The sequence below is a fragment of the Ochlerotatus camptorhynchus genome, unplaced genomic scaffold, assembly GCF_037179485.1.
Source record: "Ochlerotatus camptorhynchus isolate MF236.1 unplaced genomic scaffold, CSIRO-AGI_Acam_v1.1 ptg000054l, whole genome shotgun sequence".
Classification (NCBI taxonomy): Eukaryota; Metazoa; Arthropoda; class Insecta; order Diptera; family Culicidae; genus Ochlerotatus; species Ochlerotatus camptorhynchus.
The window spans coordinates 1,334,752-1,353,528 of NW_027040544.1; the positions used below are offsets into that span (position 1 = coordinate 1,334,752).

An 18,777-nucleotide genomic window follows, 5' to 3' on the forward strand; every position below is an offset into this window, starting at 1 on the left:
CGTGTTCTATCATTATAAAAGCAACCATAAAACAATTAAGATTTGCATTAGAGCAAAAAGCATTTATTTTTGCTTTTTAGGCTTTTTAAAGTGCATCTTAAACTCCCCAATTATTCTGTTTACAAATTGAGCTTAACGATGGTTTTTCATAGTTAATAAAAGCCAAATTTATGACAAGTAAATCTCGAAAGATAGACGGAATAGGATGAAAAATTCATGTCAATTTCGGCAAAATTTACTTCTTTAGAAAAACCAGCACACCATCAACGACTGACCATCTGGCGGAGAAGAGTAAAGTTAGCGTGGAAAGTTTAAAAACATACCAGTCTTCTCCAGATTTTGCGAATAGATGACAACCGACAGCAAACCACTGAACCTGTTAGTTAGCGGAGATAAGCTGGTTTCCGATCCATAGCAGCGATTTTATTCGGCGGAAGAATTAACTCTCCGAAAATTTCATTCAAGCGTACATCCCTGCATCGTTGGATGGTGCACTTCTGTAACCATTCGGAAGAAGGGGATCTTTTTCGGGAACGATTGCGCTTCCAACTGTTCGAAATGCAAAATGTTGTAAAACAAAAACAGTACCGCAAACTATCTGAGTAACTGCTCCCAATCCATCGGGAGAAAACCGCCTGGAAGAATCCTGGATCCCACAGCGCAAATATCGAAAGATAAACAAACTTTGACGTTTAACTTTTTGCAGGCTACTTCACCTCCATAAATTCTGCCATAAATCTGAACGGGTAAGGATCAAGTAAAATGGCTATAGATAAATTCAATACAGCCTGCAAGTTTTCTTCATAAAAGCCATTTTAAAACCTTATGAATTTGTTAAGGATTTCTTGAAAGCAACACAACTTTTTCACAAATGACCCATGAAAATCAACATTTATGCCACCGCCAATAAGTTTGCTTGTGTTTTACATTCTTCGATTTTCAATCTATATTTCCTTGGATATAACTTTATTTTGGTAAATTTAGCAATGAGCAAACATTTAAATGCAAAACTCATAAAAAAATCTCGGCCAAGCTCGATCTGAAGAATCACTTTTTTTATTGTAAAATAATTAGTCAAATCGAAGTTTTACGAGGGTAGACTTAATTTTTTCGATGTTTTCACGTACATTTCACATAAAATTTAATAAGGCACTTAAAACTAGGCCACTTAAGAAAAACTATTGTAATAAATGTGGATATTCAACAAAATTTTGATACCATCAGTTTCTATTTAAATTATTTTGATAAGATCGGATTCATAAATCCTTTTCTATCTAGATTGATGCTTTCCTAGTAGATTTAGCAAGCGGCTAGGGGAAATGGCTCAGAAAGGATTTTTATTTTTGCTAAATAGCTTTATTGTAGCTTTCAAAAGGTTCTCAATACGTTCGTCATACAACCCTTTGCAGGAAATCAATCTTGAAGAACTTCGAGAATGCACCCTTCAAGACCTTCTCCAGGGTGGGCCAACTAGACATATTCTAGTCTTATTGAGGTTTTGGTGGATGCATTAATGACAAAATAGCCTGGATGCTGTTTTATAGTTGCTTTGTAGTAGTTCATAAAACTTAAAATGTTACTTGGGTATCGAGGTGCATAGAATTTCGAATGATGAGACTTTAAAACAAATGTCCAACAACATAATTAATAATTTCAGGAAAACACTCGACCCGTTACAAGATTGAGAAACGCTGAATTAGACAATTTTTCATCCAAAAAAGAAGAAAGTGAGATACAAGCTTCATTTGGCAACTAATTGGCTCAATGTGCAGAAAGATTGTACGGACTAAGAGTGATTTTGAAATAAATTTACGTATCCGATTACATATTCTAACATTTCAGCAATCACCCACAAAACCTTCATTCCAACCATTTCCAACTTAACCTCCCAATGTGGCAATTTACAAACATTCCAGCACATTAAAAGTTTAATCACTCAAAATACCAGCTGATCCCTCACCCCTCCCAGTTCCTCAGCCCCACTACATTCAAATAATTTCCACACTTACCTTTCGGTGGGTTGACGCTGATGGCGCTCCGGAACAGACTTTCCTCGTCCTGCCAGTCCAGATTGCGCAGCAAAGTTTTCCCACTGTACACTAGCAGCATCGCACCGAAGCACACCAGAATGATTTGTCGCTTACGCTGTTGATAATCACTAGCACTAGCATCACTATTTCTACTACGGATTCTACCACCACCCCCCAATGCCTTCCGTCTGCCCCCGCCGACAATTTCCACCGACCCACCACCGCCACTGCTGCCATTGTTGGCACTTTTTCGCGCTGTTGCAGAGATTGCGGTGCCACTGGTGCCGTTGCTAGCGGTGTTGGGATTGGAGGAATGACTTTTATGATGTCTCGCACTTAGACCTGTGCTGCCATTGGCACGGTACTTATATCTATCACCATCGCTGATGAAACTTTTGCTGCTCTTCGCTCGAAAGCCACTATTACCACTAATGCGCTGGGAGCCCGAGCTCGGCGACGGGGGGCTCCCGTCGATAAGTTTGCTCACGCCCAAACCAATCAGCAGGCAATAGCCAACGCTGGGGAGGTAGAGGATGCGCTCGGCCACTACGAAGCCGACGTAGAACAGGAGATTGGTCGCTGGGAGGAAGGGCAGGATTAGCAGGGAAATGGAGATAAGGATCGCTGCTGAGGAATTGAATTTGGCAGTTGCGTCCTCGTAGGACAACGACGACACAGACGATGCCGAGGAGGTCGAGGACGAAAATGAAGATGACGAAGAACTGGTTGAGGAAGATGAGGAAGAAGACGATGAAGATGAGGACGATGACGTTCGGGATATACTGAACGGCAGATGGTCGCTGCTGAATCCATTGGCGGCGTGCTTGTCTCGGTTCCAACAGTGCTTTTTATGCGTCCAATATCCGTTGCCGGCTGCTGCCGGAGCGGTCAATTTGTGGTCGTCCATTCGATGGAGGAACGTAGTCAAAGATGAAGGCGATAGTGATAAATATTTACACGACGGATACACGCATCCGCAAATGATAGAAGACATACTGTTGTTGTTGTGCAAGGCTCGGCACTGATTGGAATGATGTAGACCGAATTCGTGCTTACAGTATCCACACGAATCGTTCAGCTCACCATGCGGCTGTCCCCCCGGGTTCGTCCGGGCCATCACAAGTTTACTAGCTAGTTTTCTACTGAAGCTACTATTTACACTGGGCAGACTCTGTTTCATCAGCGTCTGTACGTTGAACCACACGGCCATTGTTAGCGTTCCGTAGAATAGAGCCGAAAGCACGTTCTTTCCGTCGAAGAGACTGCTGATCCGGGGGATTGCATCCATGCCCCAGTCAAAGCTCAGCACGTTCGGGTAGAGCAACAGCCGGAAATTGACCACTGGTAGGTAGGAGAACGTTAGAAACCGGGTCCAGCTGGAACCGGTTTTCGCTGTTGGATTGTCCGCCGTGGAAAACAGGACTGCTGGTTGAGGTAGCGAGAGACGTGCATGTAGGATACTACCCAGGGCCAGCGCTAGAATTCCCACACTTCGGAAGCGGTGCTGAAATTGAAAGGAGAAAAGAAACCGCTCAATTAATCTGTAGTAGATAATCAACAAATTATAAATCGGGTAAATTCAGCCTAGATATACTTCGTGAACAAATCCCACTTGACTAGGGAAACAAATCAAACAACTCACTTATCCACCTACTGTCTCGGTCTCGCCCACCGCCAAAAGGCAAACACTATCGGTGGGTAAAACCGAAGTATGAATAATTCAGTCCCATCATAATACGGCAGCGGGGCCGTAGCTAAAAAATGCCTTCCGCTGCTATGATCATGACAATACCATGATGATGATGATGATGATGATAATCGTGTTGATTCAGGGGCAGGTAAATGAAAAAGTAATCACTTACTCCCCTCACCAATACCTGCGCTTCTTCAGTTTATTTTCCATTTTTTTCTTCTCCCGAGCTTCCCTCACAAAAATATGGCACAAAATCCCGTCCCCCATCCCTTAAGCCGGACCGGCGGGACGGGGGAAGATTGCAATAAAATAATTTCGTTCGATTTGTTTACCTTTGTTCTCGAATTTATTCTGCCCCGGTAGGGCACCTCGCCGCGCATTCGTCACGCCTCTCACCAACCAAGTCGCAGAATTGCCAGAGCGTGGCAATACCAAATCCGAATGTAGGAATCGGACGGGCACACACACACAAACACAATTGATGGGGCAGCAGTTGTGATTGGGTCGGGAAATGAACTGCCAGCCAGCACTCGATTACGGTAATGATGGCAATAGGCCAAATACCATCGGCGGTTGCGGGTCTTCGACTCCGGACCAATTGGTTGGTCGGTAGGTCTTTTGATTTAATGCTTGCCATTTTGGAGTGCTCTCCGGTGTGGATGGTGAGTCTCCAGGTGCGAGGTCGGATCATTTTTGAAGGTTGAAAGTGCATGCAACTTTGGGCTATGAGAAATCAATCGTTGCATCAAGCACAGGCGTCGGTGGTTGAGGAGGGAATGGATTTTATTGGAGATAGTTTTTTGAAGCAATTTTTTCCAGAGCTATGGAGTGCTTTTTCTTGAGATTTTACCGATTCCATCCCACGGGGTCATAAAACGCGAAATCAGTCGACAGAAGCAACTGTGTTTTTCGTCGGCCGCAGTCAACAATACTTATCTATGTGCGGTGATCATTGCTCATCACCTGCTCGGTCAATCCTCGATCAAACATGGTATTGCAATAATTAGGCCTCTCCAGAATTATCTAGGCTCTCCCCTTCCAGGAGTTTTGGATGTTTTTCATTTTTAGTTAATTTGTATGAAAGTCTACTTTTATTAATGTTCTAGACTAGAAGAAACAATGTCGATAGCATAACAAGACGTTGGCAGGCTCTACAAATTGGAAAAGAGATTAGGGATTTTTCTTTTACCACAGGGAACTTCGTAAAACTTTAAGGACTTCTAAGAAGTTCAGGGAACATCGTAGAAATTAACGAAAGTTAAGAGAAATTCTGGGAACTTTATAAAGCTTCAGAAAAATTCGTAGAAACTCAGGGAACTTTGGAAAAGTTCAGAAAACTGCGTAGAAGTGCACACTTAGAAAAATTCATGTAAATTTTGGTGCTCTGAGACTGACATATACGAGCGTCAATTTTGACATAAATTTGAGCCATAACAGACGCGAAATATAGCTCAATCAAACGTACTTTTCGTCGAGCAACGAACTTTTCAGTCTCGGAGCACTTAATATGACATGACATGTTTGTTTACGTCTCATATTTTATGTCAAAGATGGATTCCGTCACGTGTAAAATCAGTAATTTCTAAGTGTGTGGGAACTCTATTCAAATTTTGGGATCTTCATAGAAGTTAAACATTATTTAATTCCATGGAACCTCATTAATGTTTTGGGATCTTCATATGATTTAAGGTTACTTTTTTGAAGCCTCGTGAACTTGGAATATTTTAGTGAAATAGAGCAGCAGCAAACTTCGTAGAAGTTTTCGGAATTTCAAATTTTGAGAAGCTGCATAAAACTTCATATAAGTGCCGGGAATTTTGAAGAAGATCTAAAAATAGGTCAGCAAGCTTCTAAGATCTTCAGAGAAGATTGCAGTAGGTTCAGCCTACGGCCGGTTGGGTTTTAATGAGCTGTCACTAATTTAAAGACAGGAGCACATACCGTGGTAGAGGTAACAATAGCTGCAATTTCCAAACCTACGACTGGATGCATTCCTTCAGATAACAACTTGAGTACGGTAAAAATCGATACAACTGTTTCAAACACTTTGTTGGTACTTGAGCGTGTCAGTGATCATCTCTTTTTGCCAGTGGTGGTGGGGAGGGAATACCCCTCACCATCCCTCTCTAACGGGGGATTTAGGTAAAGAGAGATGATCAAACCGATTTGTACCTGTATAAAGTTCTTCTTGCTCGCTTTCTACTCTCTATACAATTTTCACACTGCCGTACTCTAACGGAACTATCAATTCTATGCTTTCATCCCCTCATCTATCGTATAAAAATTACCTCTTTAGTCTGTTATTTGAAATTAGCATCTTCAACTATGTAAATCGTTGACTTCACGCAGAAGTAATACAAAACATATAGTCAAAGTGAAAATTTAAAGTTAATTAAGTTAATTATGTATAAAGATAACTTATAAAACTAGCGATTTATAGAAATTCGAATAATTATGGACACTTAAAAATTACTCAAAATTGTAGAACAAGAACTTTTCGTCTAACTTTTGAACTTTTTTAATACACTGTTTTTGAGTAATTTTTCACAGAAAATGATTTGAAATACCTTCAACCAGGGCTGGAAAGCACTTCAGAACGTTAGCAAAGCAACTTTGTGCATGCATCTCACAACACTCGACCAAGAGTGTGTGGTTCTCCCATTCATTTCGCACACTCTTTTCCAACTAATCTGTGAGAAAGTGATCCATACAATGAGCGGTACACTCCATGTAGCGCAGGGAACGAATATAACACAACAAGCGCTGATGTGAATTCTTTGTAGACTTTGCTAACCACGAGTGCATGAATAGGAGATGAAGAAGGGCATAACAAAGAAGAATTTAGTATTTTTGCTGTGTTCCCCATTTGAAACCCTACACTGAGTGGCACTTTTTGCGTCGGAGCCGTGGGAGCGATGGTTACACATTGAACTTTAGTTATTTCTGGGTGTGTGTCTGTCTTCTCTTCTTCGCTGCTTTACACTTGCGCAGGATGAAAACAAGCTAACTTTGTATGTTTCCGAAAATCAGTACATTGCTTTTCTTCTTCTTACATACATACATTTATTTGTATTACATCACATTTGAGATAAGACATAATCAACAATAGTACGCCACAATACTCGGTTTGCGGCTGCGCTCTCCATCCTCGGTCATGCCCAATGCTCGCTAGATCACACTCCACCTGGTCCACCCATCGTGCTCTCTGCGCTCCACGCCTTCTTATGCCAACCGGATCTGTAGCGAACACCAACTTAGCAGGGTTGCTGTCCGGCATTCTTGCAACATGCCCTGCCCATCGTATCCTTCCGGCTTTGGCCACCTTCTGGATGCTGGATTTTCCGCAGAGTACAGCGAGCTCGTGGTTCATTCTTCGCCGCCACTCACCGTTCTCCTACACACCAGCGAAGATAGTCCTTAGCACACGTCACTCGAAAACTCCGAGTGCTTGCAGGTCCTCCTCGAGCATAGTCCATGTCTCGTGTCCATAGAGGACCACCGGTCTTATAAGCGTTCTGTACATGGTACATTTGGTGCGGGGGTGAATCTTTTTTGACCGTAGTTTCTTCTGTAGTCCGTAGTAGGCACGACTTCCACTGATGATGCGCCTTTGTATTTCACGACTCACATTGTTGTTAGCCGTCAGTAAGGATCCAAGGTAAACGAATTCCTCCACTACGTCAAAAGTATCCCCGTCTATCGTGACATTACTTCCTAGACGAATCCTGTCATGTTCGGTTCCGCCTACTAGCATGTACTTTGTTTTTGATGCACTCACCACCAGTCCGACCTTTGCTGCTTCGTGTTTTAGGCGGGTGTATAGTTCTGCCACCGTTGCAAATGTTCTTGCGATAATGTCCATGTCGTCCGCAAAACCGGATTTCGTGAAAATCGTACCCCGGCTGTTGAGCCCGGCTCGTCGTATTACACCTTCTAGAGCGATGCTGAAGAGTAGGCATGAGAGTCCGTCACCTTGTCGCAGTCCCCGGCGAGATTCGAATGAACTGGATAGTTCACCCGACCCCCTTACGCAGTTTCGCGCACCGTCCATCGTTGCTCTGATCAGTCTTCCCAGAAAGCCGTTCTCGTCCATGATTTTCCATAGCTCTGTGCGGTTGTATGCCGCCTTAAAGTCAATGAACAAATGATGCGTTGGGACCTGGTATTCACGGCATTTCTGGAGGATTTGCCGTACGGTGAAGATCTGGTCCGTTGTCGATCGGCCGTCGATGAAGCCGACTTGATAACTTCCCACGAACTCGGTCATTTTAGGTGATAGACGACGGAAGATGATCTGGGATAGCACTTTGTAGGCGGCATTCAAAATTGTGATCGCTCTGAAGTTCGCACATTCCAAATAGTCGCCTTTCTTGTGAATGAGGCAGATTACCCCCTCCTGCCACTCCTCCGGTAGTTGTTCTGTTTCCCAGATCCTGACTATCATCCGGTACAGGCAGGTGGCCAACTTTTCTGGGCCCATCTTGATGAGTTCCTCTGCTGCACTGGCGTAGTAGTTTCCTCCATTGCGCTGGTCTCCCGTGCCTACGTTCTTTTCGCCATTCAGGTACGCATAGAAGTGTGCTTCCACCTTTCAATCACCTCACGTCCGTCCGTCCGTCAAGAGGCTCTCGTCCTTATCCTTGCACATTTCGGCTCGCGGCTCGAAGCCGTTGCGGGATGCGTTGAGCTTCTGGTAGAACTTCCGTGTTTCTTGGGAACGGCACAGCAGTTCCATTTCCTCGCACTCCGCTTCTTCCGGGCGGTGTTTTTTCTCCCGAAAGATGCGGGTCTGCTGTTTCCGCTTCTGTTTATACCGTTCCACGTTCTGACGGGTTCCATGCTGCAGCATTACTGCCCGCGCTGTGTTCTTCTCCTCCAAAATCGCTCTGCACTCCTCGTCGAACCACTCATTCCGGCGACTTCTTTCCACGTACCCCGATGGTGCTCTCGGCTGCGTCGGTGATGGCTGCTTTTACTGTACTCCAGCAGTCCTCTAGAGCAGTGATGGAAAAGTTCGCGAAAACTCACTATGACTCGCGAACTTTTCCCTTGATGAACTTCGTGAAATATCGCGATCTTTTCCAACACTGCTCTAGAGGGGGCACATCAAGCTCGCCCTCCTCTGGCAACGCTGCCTCGAGATTCTGCGCGTATGCTAAGGCGACATCCGGTTGCTTCAGTCACTCTAGGTTGTACCGTGGCGGGCGTCGGTACCGTACATTGTTGATGACGGAAAGTTTTGGGTGCAGAGAGTCGATGTTAGTGCCACGATAGGTCCTGACGTCGATAATGTCGAAGAAGTGCCGTCCATCAATCAGAACGTGGTCGATTTGCGATTCCGTCTGCTGTGGTGATCTCCAGGTGTAACGATAGAGGAGGCTGTGTTGGAAGAAGGTGCTATGTATGGTCATGTTTTTGGAGGCGGCAAAATTGATGAGTCGTAGGCCGTTCCCGTCCGTCAGCTGGTGGGCGCTGAACTTTCCAATCGTCGGTCCGAATTACTCCTCCTGACCTACCTGAGCGCTTAGGTCTCTTATGATGATCTTGACGTCGTAGCTTGGGCGGCAATCGTACTCGCGGTCGAGCTGCGCGTAAAATGCGTCCTTGTCATCATCAGTGCTTCCGAAATAAGGGCTGTGCACGTTGATTATGCTAAAGCTGAAGAATCGGCCCTTGATCCTCAACCTGCACATTCTTTCGTCGATCGGCCACCAACCGATCACGCGCTTCTGCATTTCGCTCATCACGATGAAAGCTGTGCCCAGCTCGCGTGTGTTGCCGCAACTCTGGTAGATGGTATGATTACCTCTAAACGTTCGTACCATGGATGCTGTCCAACACACCTCCTGCAGCGCTACGATGCCGAATCCGCGGTCCTTCAGTAGATTGGCGAGTATTCGGGTGCTCCCGATGAAATTGAGAGATCGACAGTTCCACGTGCCGTTTTTCCAATCGCAAGTCCTATTTCGTCGCTGGGGTCGAAACTGGGTAGTACATATAGCTTTTTGCGTCAACTTAGTGTTTTAAATGCACTTTCTCAGTTATTGATTGAGAGCTTTCGATGCCAATTACCAGTGCATGAATTTGTATATTGTGTGATAAGCACAATGATACTCTATATGCTCAGGGAAGTCGAGAAAATGTCCACCCCGAACGTTTCTCTCGACCGGACCGGGAATCGAACCCGCTGCCTCCAGATTGGTAATACCGTGTCTTTACTGACTAAGCTATGAGGCCCACTAATCAGAATCAGAAGACAGCCCTGTCTTAAACATTGTATTTCAAAGTATAACTTAGATGCAAAAACGATGTAACAAAAAGTTCAAAAAATTTACCGTCATTTTTTAAGTGTACATAATTTTAAACATTCCAAGAGATCGCATGTTTCATGAGCCTTCTTAAATTTATTTTTTATTTTTTTTTTAATTACTATTGAAAATTCAGAAAATATGTTTCGTATATTTTTCAAAGAAAAAATTGTTTTTCTAAAGCTTCGCCTCGCATGTCATTCCGATCAAAAGGACCGTTTCCGTGCCACAAGTTTTTGAAAAAATTAATTAAATGCCATTTTGAAAAAAAAACAATGGCCGAATTTTAGCAAAAATGTGAATCAATGATGCAAAGTTGCGTGTAAATTGGAGAAGGCCGAGTTTTTACGATTCTTCATTTGGCGTGGAACTGCTCAGCTATGTTAATATGTATGTTGTCAAGACGCTCACTTGAGCTTCAAGGACTCATAATGATTTTCAGAACATTGTTCATGCATGGTCTTAACTCCAGTAAAGTTTTAAGAGCATTAAATATCTGATTGATTCCATTTCATGACGCACATGACGTGTTGAGTATGTCGGGAAAGTGTGAATAAAACCACATTATGTCTATAGAACATCAAGATCTTAACTCTAGGATAATTTGGAAAAAATTATTAGAATCCCAGATTGATTATGGTACATACTAAAAATAAAAATTGTCTAACAATGGAGAATACACTAAAACATTATTTTTTCCATATCCTTGAATGGAAACCCCCTAAAGTAAAGGTTCTGCGCCTATCTTAATTGAATTAGCAATGTGGCTATAATCCACCTTGGCGTAGGTTTCCAAAGCTGTTTGTTTTGAATCCGCTTCTCTCTTATCCTAAGAACCATCAAAACTAACTTCCTGCAGACATATCATCAGCTATTAGCTGAAACGATTTCTCCGAAATCTACCACAGAACATCAAATCTTCCATACTCTTCAGGCTAACACAAAATGCAGTACCTACTTACCTATATGAGAATAGTTTCCCAAAGTTTACCATTCCACCTTTCCGACATGCACTGAATCCAACAGGGGTGTCCCAAAACCAAGGCGAATATCGAGAGACACAAACTGTCCTAATTTGCTAAATGTGGATGTGCGATCGTGCGTGTGCATATGTGCGTGTGTGTGTGTGTGTGTGTGTGCACCATCATCGTCATACAGCGTGAAGAAGAAGGCAAACTTTTGCCGATTGTGATTTCTATTCGTCGGAGGCAGCGGGCGTAAGAAGAGGCGAGTACTTAGAGCATTGTTCCTCAAGTGCGAGTGGGGTGAAAAGTTGCAAAGTTCTCTAAGGATATTCGGAATTGTTTGATGCGCACACAGGATGGGGAAAGCAAGAAATGAAGTTTCTGAGGTTCTTCTTTTGAGTTATTTGGTTTGGGACTGTCGTCCTCGTCGTAGTCGTCGTCTCTGGGGGTGGTCGTGGCTTGAGTTTCTCATTTATGAGCAAAGTTATGCTGCCTGCAAATTTGGTTTTGATGGTCCAAATGAAATGAGATTCTGAAACGATGAGAATGGAGATGAAATTTGTCTGCACACATGGTTAATGGCCGGTGGAAAATCGATGCGTAAAGTGGTCTTTAAGTCGATTTCTTCAGAGATTATCAGCACGAAATTCGGTCAAGGTTTCTTCCCACGGTCATCCAGATCCGTCTGCGAATAAATGCTTGAGACGTGCCCTTCGATCGTTTGCCAGAAGAACAAAAAAACACACCAACCTGTGCGCTGATAGTGAGTCCTTCAAAGCTCAGTACACTTCATTCATTCATCTAAGCACACTTCCCTGTTGTTTATCCTGAATGGTGCTTGCGAACGACGGACTAGGTTCAACTCAAACTGACGAATGACGGCGAAGAAAGAGTCAGAAGCTTCAACAATTTATCGACACGATGATGCATTAATATTCTCCCGGTTGTCGTTGAGTTCGTTCGTTCGCTTGCCATGACAGTCGCCCAGGGAGAAAGAGGATATCTTTTCTGTTCCTTCTTGGAAAGCACCTCACCCCACAGCATGGCGCTTGAAGTGGTTTGAACTGGTTCTGCGGTGGAAAAGTTTCCCTTTTCCAAGTGCTCTCGAAGGAATTAACGCTCGCTTCATCACCGCCGCACCTTTGCCGGCACCGCCATCATCAACTTCATCATCTACACTACAATTCTCGTCGTCGTCGTCGTCGTCGTCTTGGTCTTGATAATGCCAAGTCAAAGAAGAGAAATGTTTTGCTTCAATCTCGGCTGTCAATATCGAAACCAATCAAAGAATGAGATGGCGTTGCGGGTTCTGTTGGATTGACAAATGTGGTTGGGAAATTGAGCGAGCAAGTAAATAGAAATGGAAACCTGAGCCAAAGTAATCTCACATTGAATTATCGTTCCTCCACCATAGCCGGAAGCAACAGGGTATTGTGGGTGCGTATAGCCGATTGCCAAAGAAAGACTTCCGTTCCTGTGTGCGTTACATTTCAAGTGTGCGCCTCAACAAATGATCCCGATCGATAGAATCTTTGTACCTGCCTTGTTTACCATTCAGGTGCATCTTCCTCCGTTACTGGTGGCAAATAATCAATTACAAAAGAATCACATCCTGTTGTTCTCCCCGTTCAACATAACAGCCCTCAATTAGGTTCTAATTGGTCTTAATTGAGCCTTGTTAGACTAACAAGGTGGAATAGTTGACAAGGCTCACCCTGCAGGCTACCAATTCAAGATACACATTTGCTTTGTTTGTTGGAGACATCGTTTCTGTAACTGACATCGTGGCAATCAGTTGCTGCTGCAGGTGCATCGAGTGTAAATTTAACCAGCAAAGAGATCCAATGAAATTGCTTTCTTTCATCCGAGCTACGATAATTACCCTTGTATGAACGATTCTTAGGCAGGCGTTCTTTTATTATGTCAAAGTTCTAACATCAATAAATGCTTTTAAGTTACTAAGTAATTCGAATCGGTTTCTGAGCAAAGTGGATGGTAATGGATAGGAAAGGGTCGGGTGGGTTGAAAAAGATGAACATCTAACGGGATTTTTTTTTTATTTTTTTTTTTCAATTGCGTTTTAGAATCCTTCCGCATTGTCTTCCATGGCTTAATAACTTCTATACCACTTCTAAAGAATCAGACAAAGAGCTTTTTAGTTAAAGCTATTTGAAATTAAATTTTACGATGCCAACTTTTATTTTGTTCCTTCGAATTCATCATGCATTTGTTGAGTTGCTGTTGTTTGCGAAATTTTTGCCGTTCCAAACGAAATAATCTCGAACATTCTCATTGCAGGATTTTAAAGCACCATGGTTAATAAATTACATTATCCCTTGCTTTCCCTGCATTGGCTTTATTACGTCCCCACTGGGGCTTTACACCAGCTCTCAACATAGTGTTCTTTGAGCAAATCCACAGTTGTTAATTTAGAGCTTTCAGCGGCATCGGTGGTGTAGTGGCCCTCACCCCCGAAAGGACTGGGTTCAATCCCAGTCGGCAATTTTCTATTATTATCAATTCCATCTGTTTCATCCATTCTTATCAATTCTTACATAAATATCTAAAGAGTTTGTAAGTTTGTAGAACTTCCATGTAGTTCAATGAACTTCTCTGAAAGATGCTCTGCCTCTCACTGTGGCAGCAAGGCACGTTGTTCCAAATGCGGGGAGAAGCCCGAGGATAGCGCCTGCACTGTCTCTGCACAAAAATGCGTGTACTGTAAGGGAACTACTCACCCGAGCAAAGTCTGAGATCAAATTAAAATCTAAATTTGATGCTGTGATTTCGCTGATAATGATTACTCAGGTTGCTGTCGTTTTGGTCGTTTTAACGGTTAAAATATCAAAATTGAGAGCAAAAAAATCTTCCTGTGACATCCCATTGAAAACTATTTCTGCTATCAGTGAGAGCAAACTGAAAACTTAATTTGATATCATTTTTTTCCTGTTGATAACAAAACAAGTATTCAATTTGATGTTATGCTAAGGCAGCACCCGCAACAACATATTTTTGAAGAGCAAATGTACAGCAAAATGAAAACAAAATTTGATATCAAATTTGTCCAAATCAAATCATGACTTCAGTTTGATGTTGATATCAAAACTTGATTTCAATTTGCTGTCATTTTGATGCTGGACTTTGCTGGGGCATGGTCTCTCGTCGTTCTCGGCGTACAAACAATGTGGGGAGAAACTAGAACGCTCTCTTAAGGATCGTTCCAGGCAGTCTTTTGCAGAAATGCTTGGCTGAGGAGGGATTTTCTTTCAGTTTTCCAGAAGCTTATGCACGGAAATGAAAACGCATCCGTTCGCGGAAAGTTGCAGATCAGGAACCCCAAATCAGCTTGCCCAAATCAAGAAGTGATGGAAAAAAAGGAGACTTCTACTCCTCCTGGATTTCGCAGAACTGACTATACCCAGGATTTTCCACCTCTCCCGGGGACATAGAAAACCACTGATGTACCATTTTTAAGAACAGAAGCCCCTTTTTCATCAGGGTTGTTCACATCATAAAATTGTGGACGATATCCTCAAGTACCTCAATATTTCTGATCCTCTTAAAAGTATTGTTCTGGCAATGCTTCCTTCTGTGAAGAACTTCTTGAAGCAATTGACATTGGAATGGCCCCTCATTGCAGCAATCATTTCCTTCGATGGATTATTTTCCAAACAACGTCGGGGATTTTATCACTGTTCTACAGTGGAATTGTCGAAGTCTCATTCCTAAATAAGATCCTTTTAAGTTTTTAGTTCACAATAATGATTTCTAGCTACTCTTCCAATGCAATCAAGATAGGTGCTGCTGGATTGGCTCTGGCTTTTACAGTTAGTTTGGCACAAAACCAGTCAGTTCGCTCCTCTCTTATTCTATTGGGTGTCCTCTTTACACAACACTAGTGCCAATGAACGCACACTGGCGGCACTATAAAATCATGAATTATCACAAAAAGTTTTATATATTTTGATAAAACACTCTTGTTTTGCGAGTGTCAAATTTTTAGCCATACGTGACCATGTTACAGTTGCTTAAAATCAATGGAGACGCATGGTGATCTAGTTGCATAGGAGTATTGAGCGAAAACCCGAAACTTGATAGCTTCCTGGCCCTGAGTCTAGATGTGGGCTGAGGGGTCTCATCAGGCAAGTACTACTGTAATTGTGAGCTTTCGGAGCCTGATGCTTATCCGAATTTCAGTGCCAGCTGGTTTCCGGAAGTCTCCTCTACTAGCCGAATACCGGACTCTTGTCGCTCGCCTTGAGGAAGCACCTATTCCAATCTCTGCATTCGAACCCTTCCCACCAGCGACCAGCAGACATCCCGGTCCTGTGCTTGAGTCGAGAAACGAGGTTTCCGGAATTGTTTGCCCGACAACGGATCTACTTGCACGCCGTTCTTACGAAACGCTACCTCTACTGCTTCTGGACCACCACCATCACCACCGAGATGCATCGTGGATAGTACTGTAGAAGCCCCAGATTTCTCTGCCTCAGTCTTGCTTACTCCAGCCAGCGCTCAGCATAGTCGTCCCGGCCCTGAGTGTAGATGTTGGTCGGGGGTCTTCCAACCAGCTATTACTGGCAAGTATATTGACGATTCAGCCTCTCCTTTGCCTGATACCGCTTCAACTTCTAGCTGTGATTCCAGTTTTGCGGCCTCTGCGATATCCGTCTACTACGAGAACGTCGGTGGTATCAACTGTGATGTCGACGATTGTCGCTTATCTACCTCGGATCTTTGCTACGATATCATTGTTCTCACGGAGACATGGTTGGATTCACGCACGCTCTCTCGTCAGGTGTTCGGCGACGATTACGAAGTTTTCCGTTGCGATAGGAATGCTGCTAGTAGCCGGAAAGCTAAAGATGGAGGTATTTTAGTGGCTGTAAATTGTAGGTTTAAACCGAGGTTACTTAAAAATAATGCTTGGATATGTTTAGAGCAGATGTGGACGTCAATCAAACTGGGCGATCATACCTTGTTTCTCTATGTGGTGTACTTTCGAAACCCATTGCCAATTGGTTTTCTATGTTCTGAATACCGCTAAAGCAACCGATGAAGCTATTGTGTTTGGTGACTTCAATCTTCCAGGGATTTAATGGGAAAAAAATCGAAACGGGAGCCCAGGAAATTTCCCGTTTTGCCCCATTTCACCCTAATTGTGTATCTTTTTAAGTATTCATATAGCTACAATCGCCGTTGAATTTTTAGACTGAAAATCAGCATATCCTACGTGACAAATTATAGAGAATCGGATGGTGCTGGTTTCATTCAGTGCTGGGCCCGGGAAGTTGTCCACACACTTAGAAATACCTAATATTACACGTGACGGAATCCATCTTTGACATACGTAAGATGGACGTAAACAAACATTCCATGTAAAATTAAGTGCTCCGAGACTGAAAAATTCGAAAGTACGTTTGATTGAGCTGTTTTTCGTGTCTGTTATGGCTCAATTTTCTGTCAAAATTGATGCTCGTATATGTCAGTCTCAGAGCACCTAAATATACATAAATTTTTCTAAGTGTGCATGTTGCCTGATGGGGTGGCTAAATGTGTATTTTTTATGATTATACTCACACATACGTCATTCTCGTTTCACCAGTCGGACAAATTTTCCTAAGCCGAAAGCCGGCATTTTGAATTTCAAAATGACGTCAATCATCACTTTTTGGCCTGCTGTTCCAGTAATATTTATTCATATTGCAGAGAATTTGATTGATTGCCTAAAACCAAAATGGTGTCAATCATCGATTTCCAGCCACTACATGTCATTAAAAAAATACCAATACAGGTATACCTCTATATAACGTAACTGTCACTTTTGACTTCCATCGTCAATATCTCGCTAATAACAAATGAATCAAACAAATTAATATTACCATTGAATGGAGATTATCTCATCTGTCCGATGGTGATATTACTTTGCTTGTTTGAATGATAATTTTCGGGAAATCGACGATGAAAGTCAAAAGTGCCCGTTGCGTTTTATCGAGGTATACCTGTATTGAGCAGTTGAACTAACCAAAAAGCAAAAAAAAAATCGACGGGCATCTTTCGATATCATTCAATTTTATCCATTATTCATCGATAATCTTGAAAGTGTTAGAATTATCTGGCATCAAGTTCCAACTCTGGAAGCAACGAAAATGTCTTCACGGAGGCTTAGTGACTTAATTGACTACCGGAATTGATGCCAACCGTTAACAAACCATAGATACCGTCGATCCTAATGTTCACCGGATTCCAGGGATGTCCAAATCGTAGTCCATGATTTCGAAGCGCTTATATCCAAGGCAAATATGAATGCAGTTTCACTTTTTTAAATATTTCTAGATGGAGCTGGAATTGGGGTGTTACAGAGTTTGAAAACAGTTACTTCTCTCGATGGTTTCTAGAGAGTCAAAGGTTGCCAATGCATATCAATATTACCATAAGGAAAACTTCCTTTCCATGACGGTGATGTAGTAAATAATGAATACTGTAGAAGAATAAAATGTTTGGCTAGAATTCTAAACAAAACAAAAACGGTAAATAATTGACATTTATTGTCCCAGTGCCATAAGAGAGTGAGATGATAGGATTGCTTGAGAGGTTAGGGATTGTCGAAAAATGGTAGAACACGACATTCAGGTCATCCCAGTTATGTCGGTTTGTGTGGGCGTGTCTTGATTTCCTAGAAATCATCGAGAGAAGTCATTGCTGTTACACCCTAATTCCAGCTCTACCTAGATTTGTTTTTCAAGATTTCCGAGCTCGACAAACAATTCAGAATGGCGGAGCAACCTTACCTCGCAAATCGAAGATCAACTAACCAATCGAACACAACTATCGAATAGGGAAGAATTTCCCCTACCTGATGGTGTTATTGGCTTGACAATGTAAGCTTCTGTTCGCGAGAAAAGAGCATAAGAAGATTGATTACAAAAGCTTATTCGCCTTTTTGTATAGTTGGTAGAGATTTCACGATGTTCCTTTCTTATAAATAAACGGCTGTCACCGTAACCTGTCATGATAATTAAAGAGATGTGACCCAATATCAGAAATGTGAACGAAACAAAAAGTTATTAGGGGTATTCACTATGCGCATCGTAAACATAAACACTATCGTAAAAATACCAGTGTCCATTGAAGTGCAATGGTAGTTTACGCATTTACGAGGGTGTATACGTTTACGATGCGCTTTTCGAATACCCCGTGATTCGCTTCTCGAATTAAGAGATCCAAGCTCGATTATATTGGATATTATCGATAAAATAGCCGAAACACACAATTATGCAAATCGGAGAAGTTTGAGTTTTCCCAATACTTCATTGCCTAGAATTGATCTATTGTTAGGTATTTGTCATTTTTTTCAATCCGTCATTGCCTAGAATTGCTCTATTGTAAGGTATTTGTCATTTTTTATTAAACTGAGAGCCACCATCTTGGATTCCATTAGGGTAGGTTCATGTCATTCTCGTTCCAAAGATACCCAAATTAAAGGGTATTTGACAGTTTTTCTTCAGCCAGAAGCCACCGGAATATATTGAAAATTGGCGGCAATAATCGATTGCTGGTTATTCTTAAATCTGAAACCGCCAAAAAGGCGTTTATCGTCAATTTCCTGCTTCTATGCGTTCCCAGGTCCCATATTTTGAGGTTATTTGACAGGTTTTTATTTTATTTTCGGACAAAATGGGCCATAGGATTTTTGAATTTAATGGCTAGAAGAATCTCGACTAGAAGAAACAATATCAAGAATTGATCTTATATGTATCGACATTTAATCGATAGCATAA

The 18,777-nt window shown here is 42.4% G+C and overlaps 1 protein-coding gene across 1 annotated transcript in view; it reads right to left on the minus strand.

Annotated features, from left to right (window-relative positions):
* The window catches only part of Tmtc2 (Transmembrane O-mannosyltransferase targeting cadherins 2), a 410,563-nt gene that overhangs the window by 372,577 nt on the left and 19,209 nt on the right, over nucleotides 1-18,777 (minus strand). The window contains exon 2 of the mRNA XM_065239258.1: nucleotides 2,010-3,534. Within this exon, the coding sequence (XP_065095330.1) occupies nucleotides 2,010-3,534 (1,525 nt within the window). The remainder of the gene's footprint in view (nucleotides 1-2,009; nucleotides 3,535-18,777) is intronic.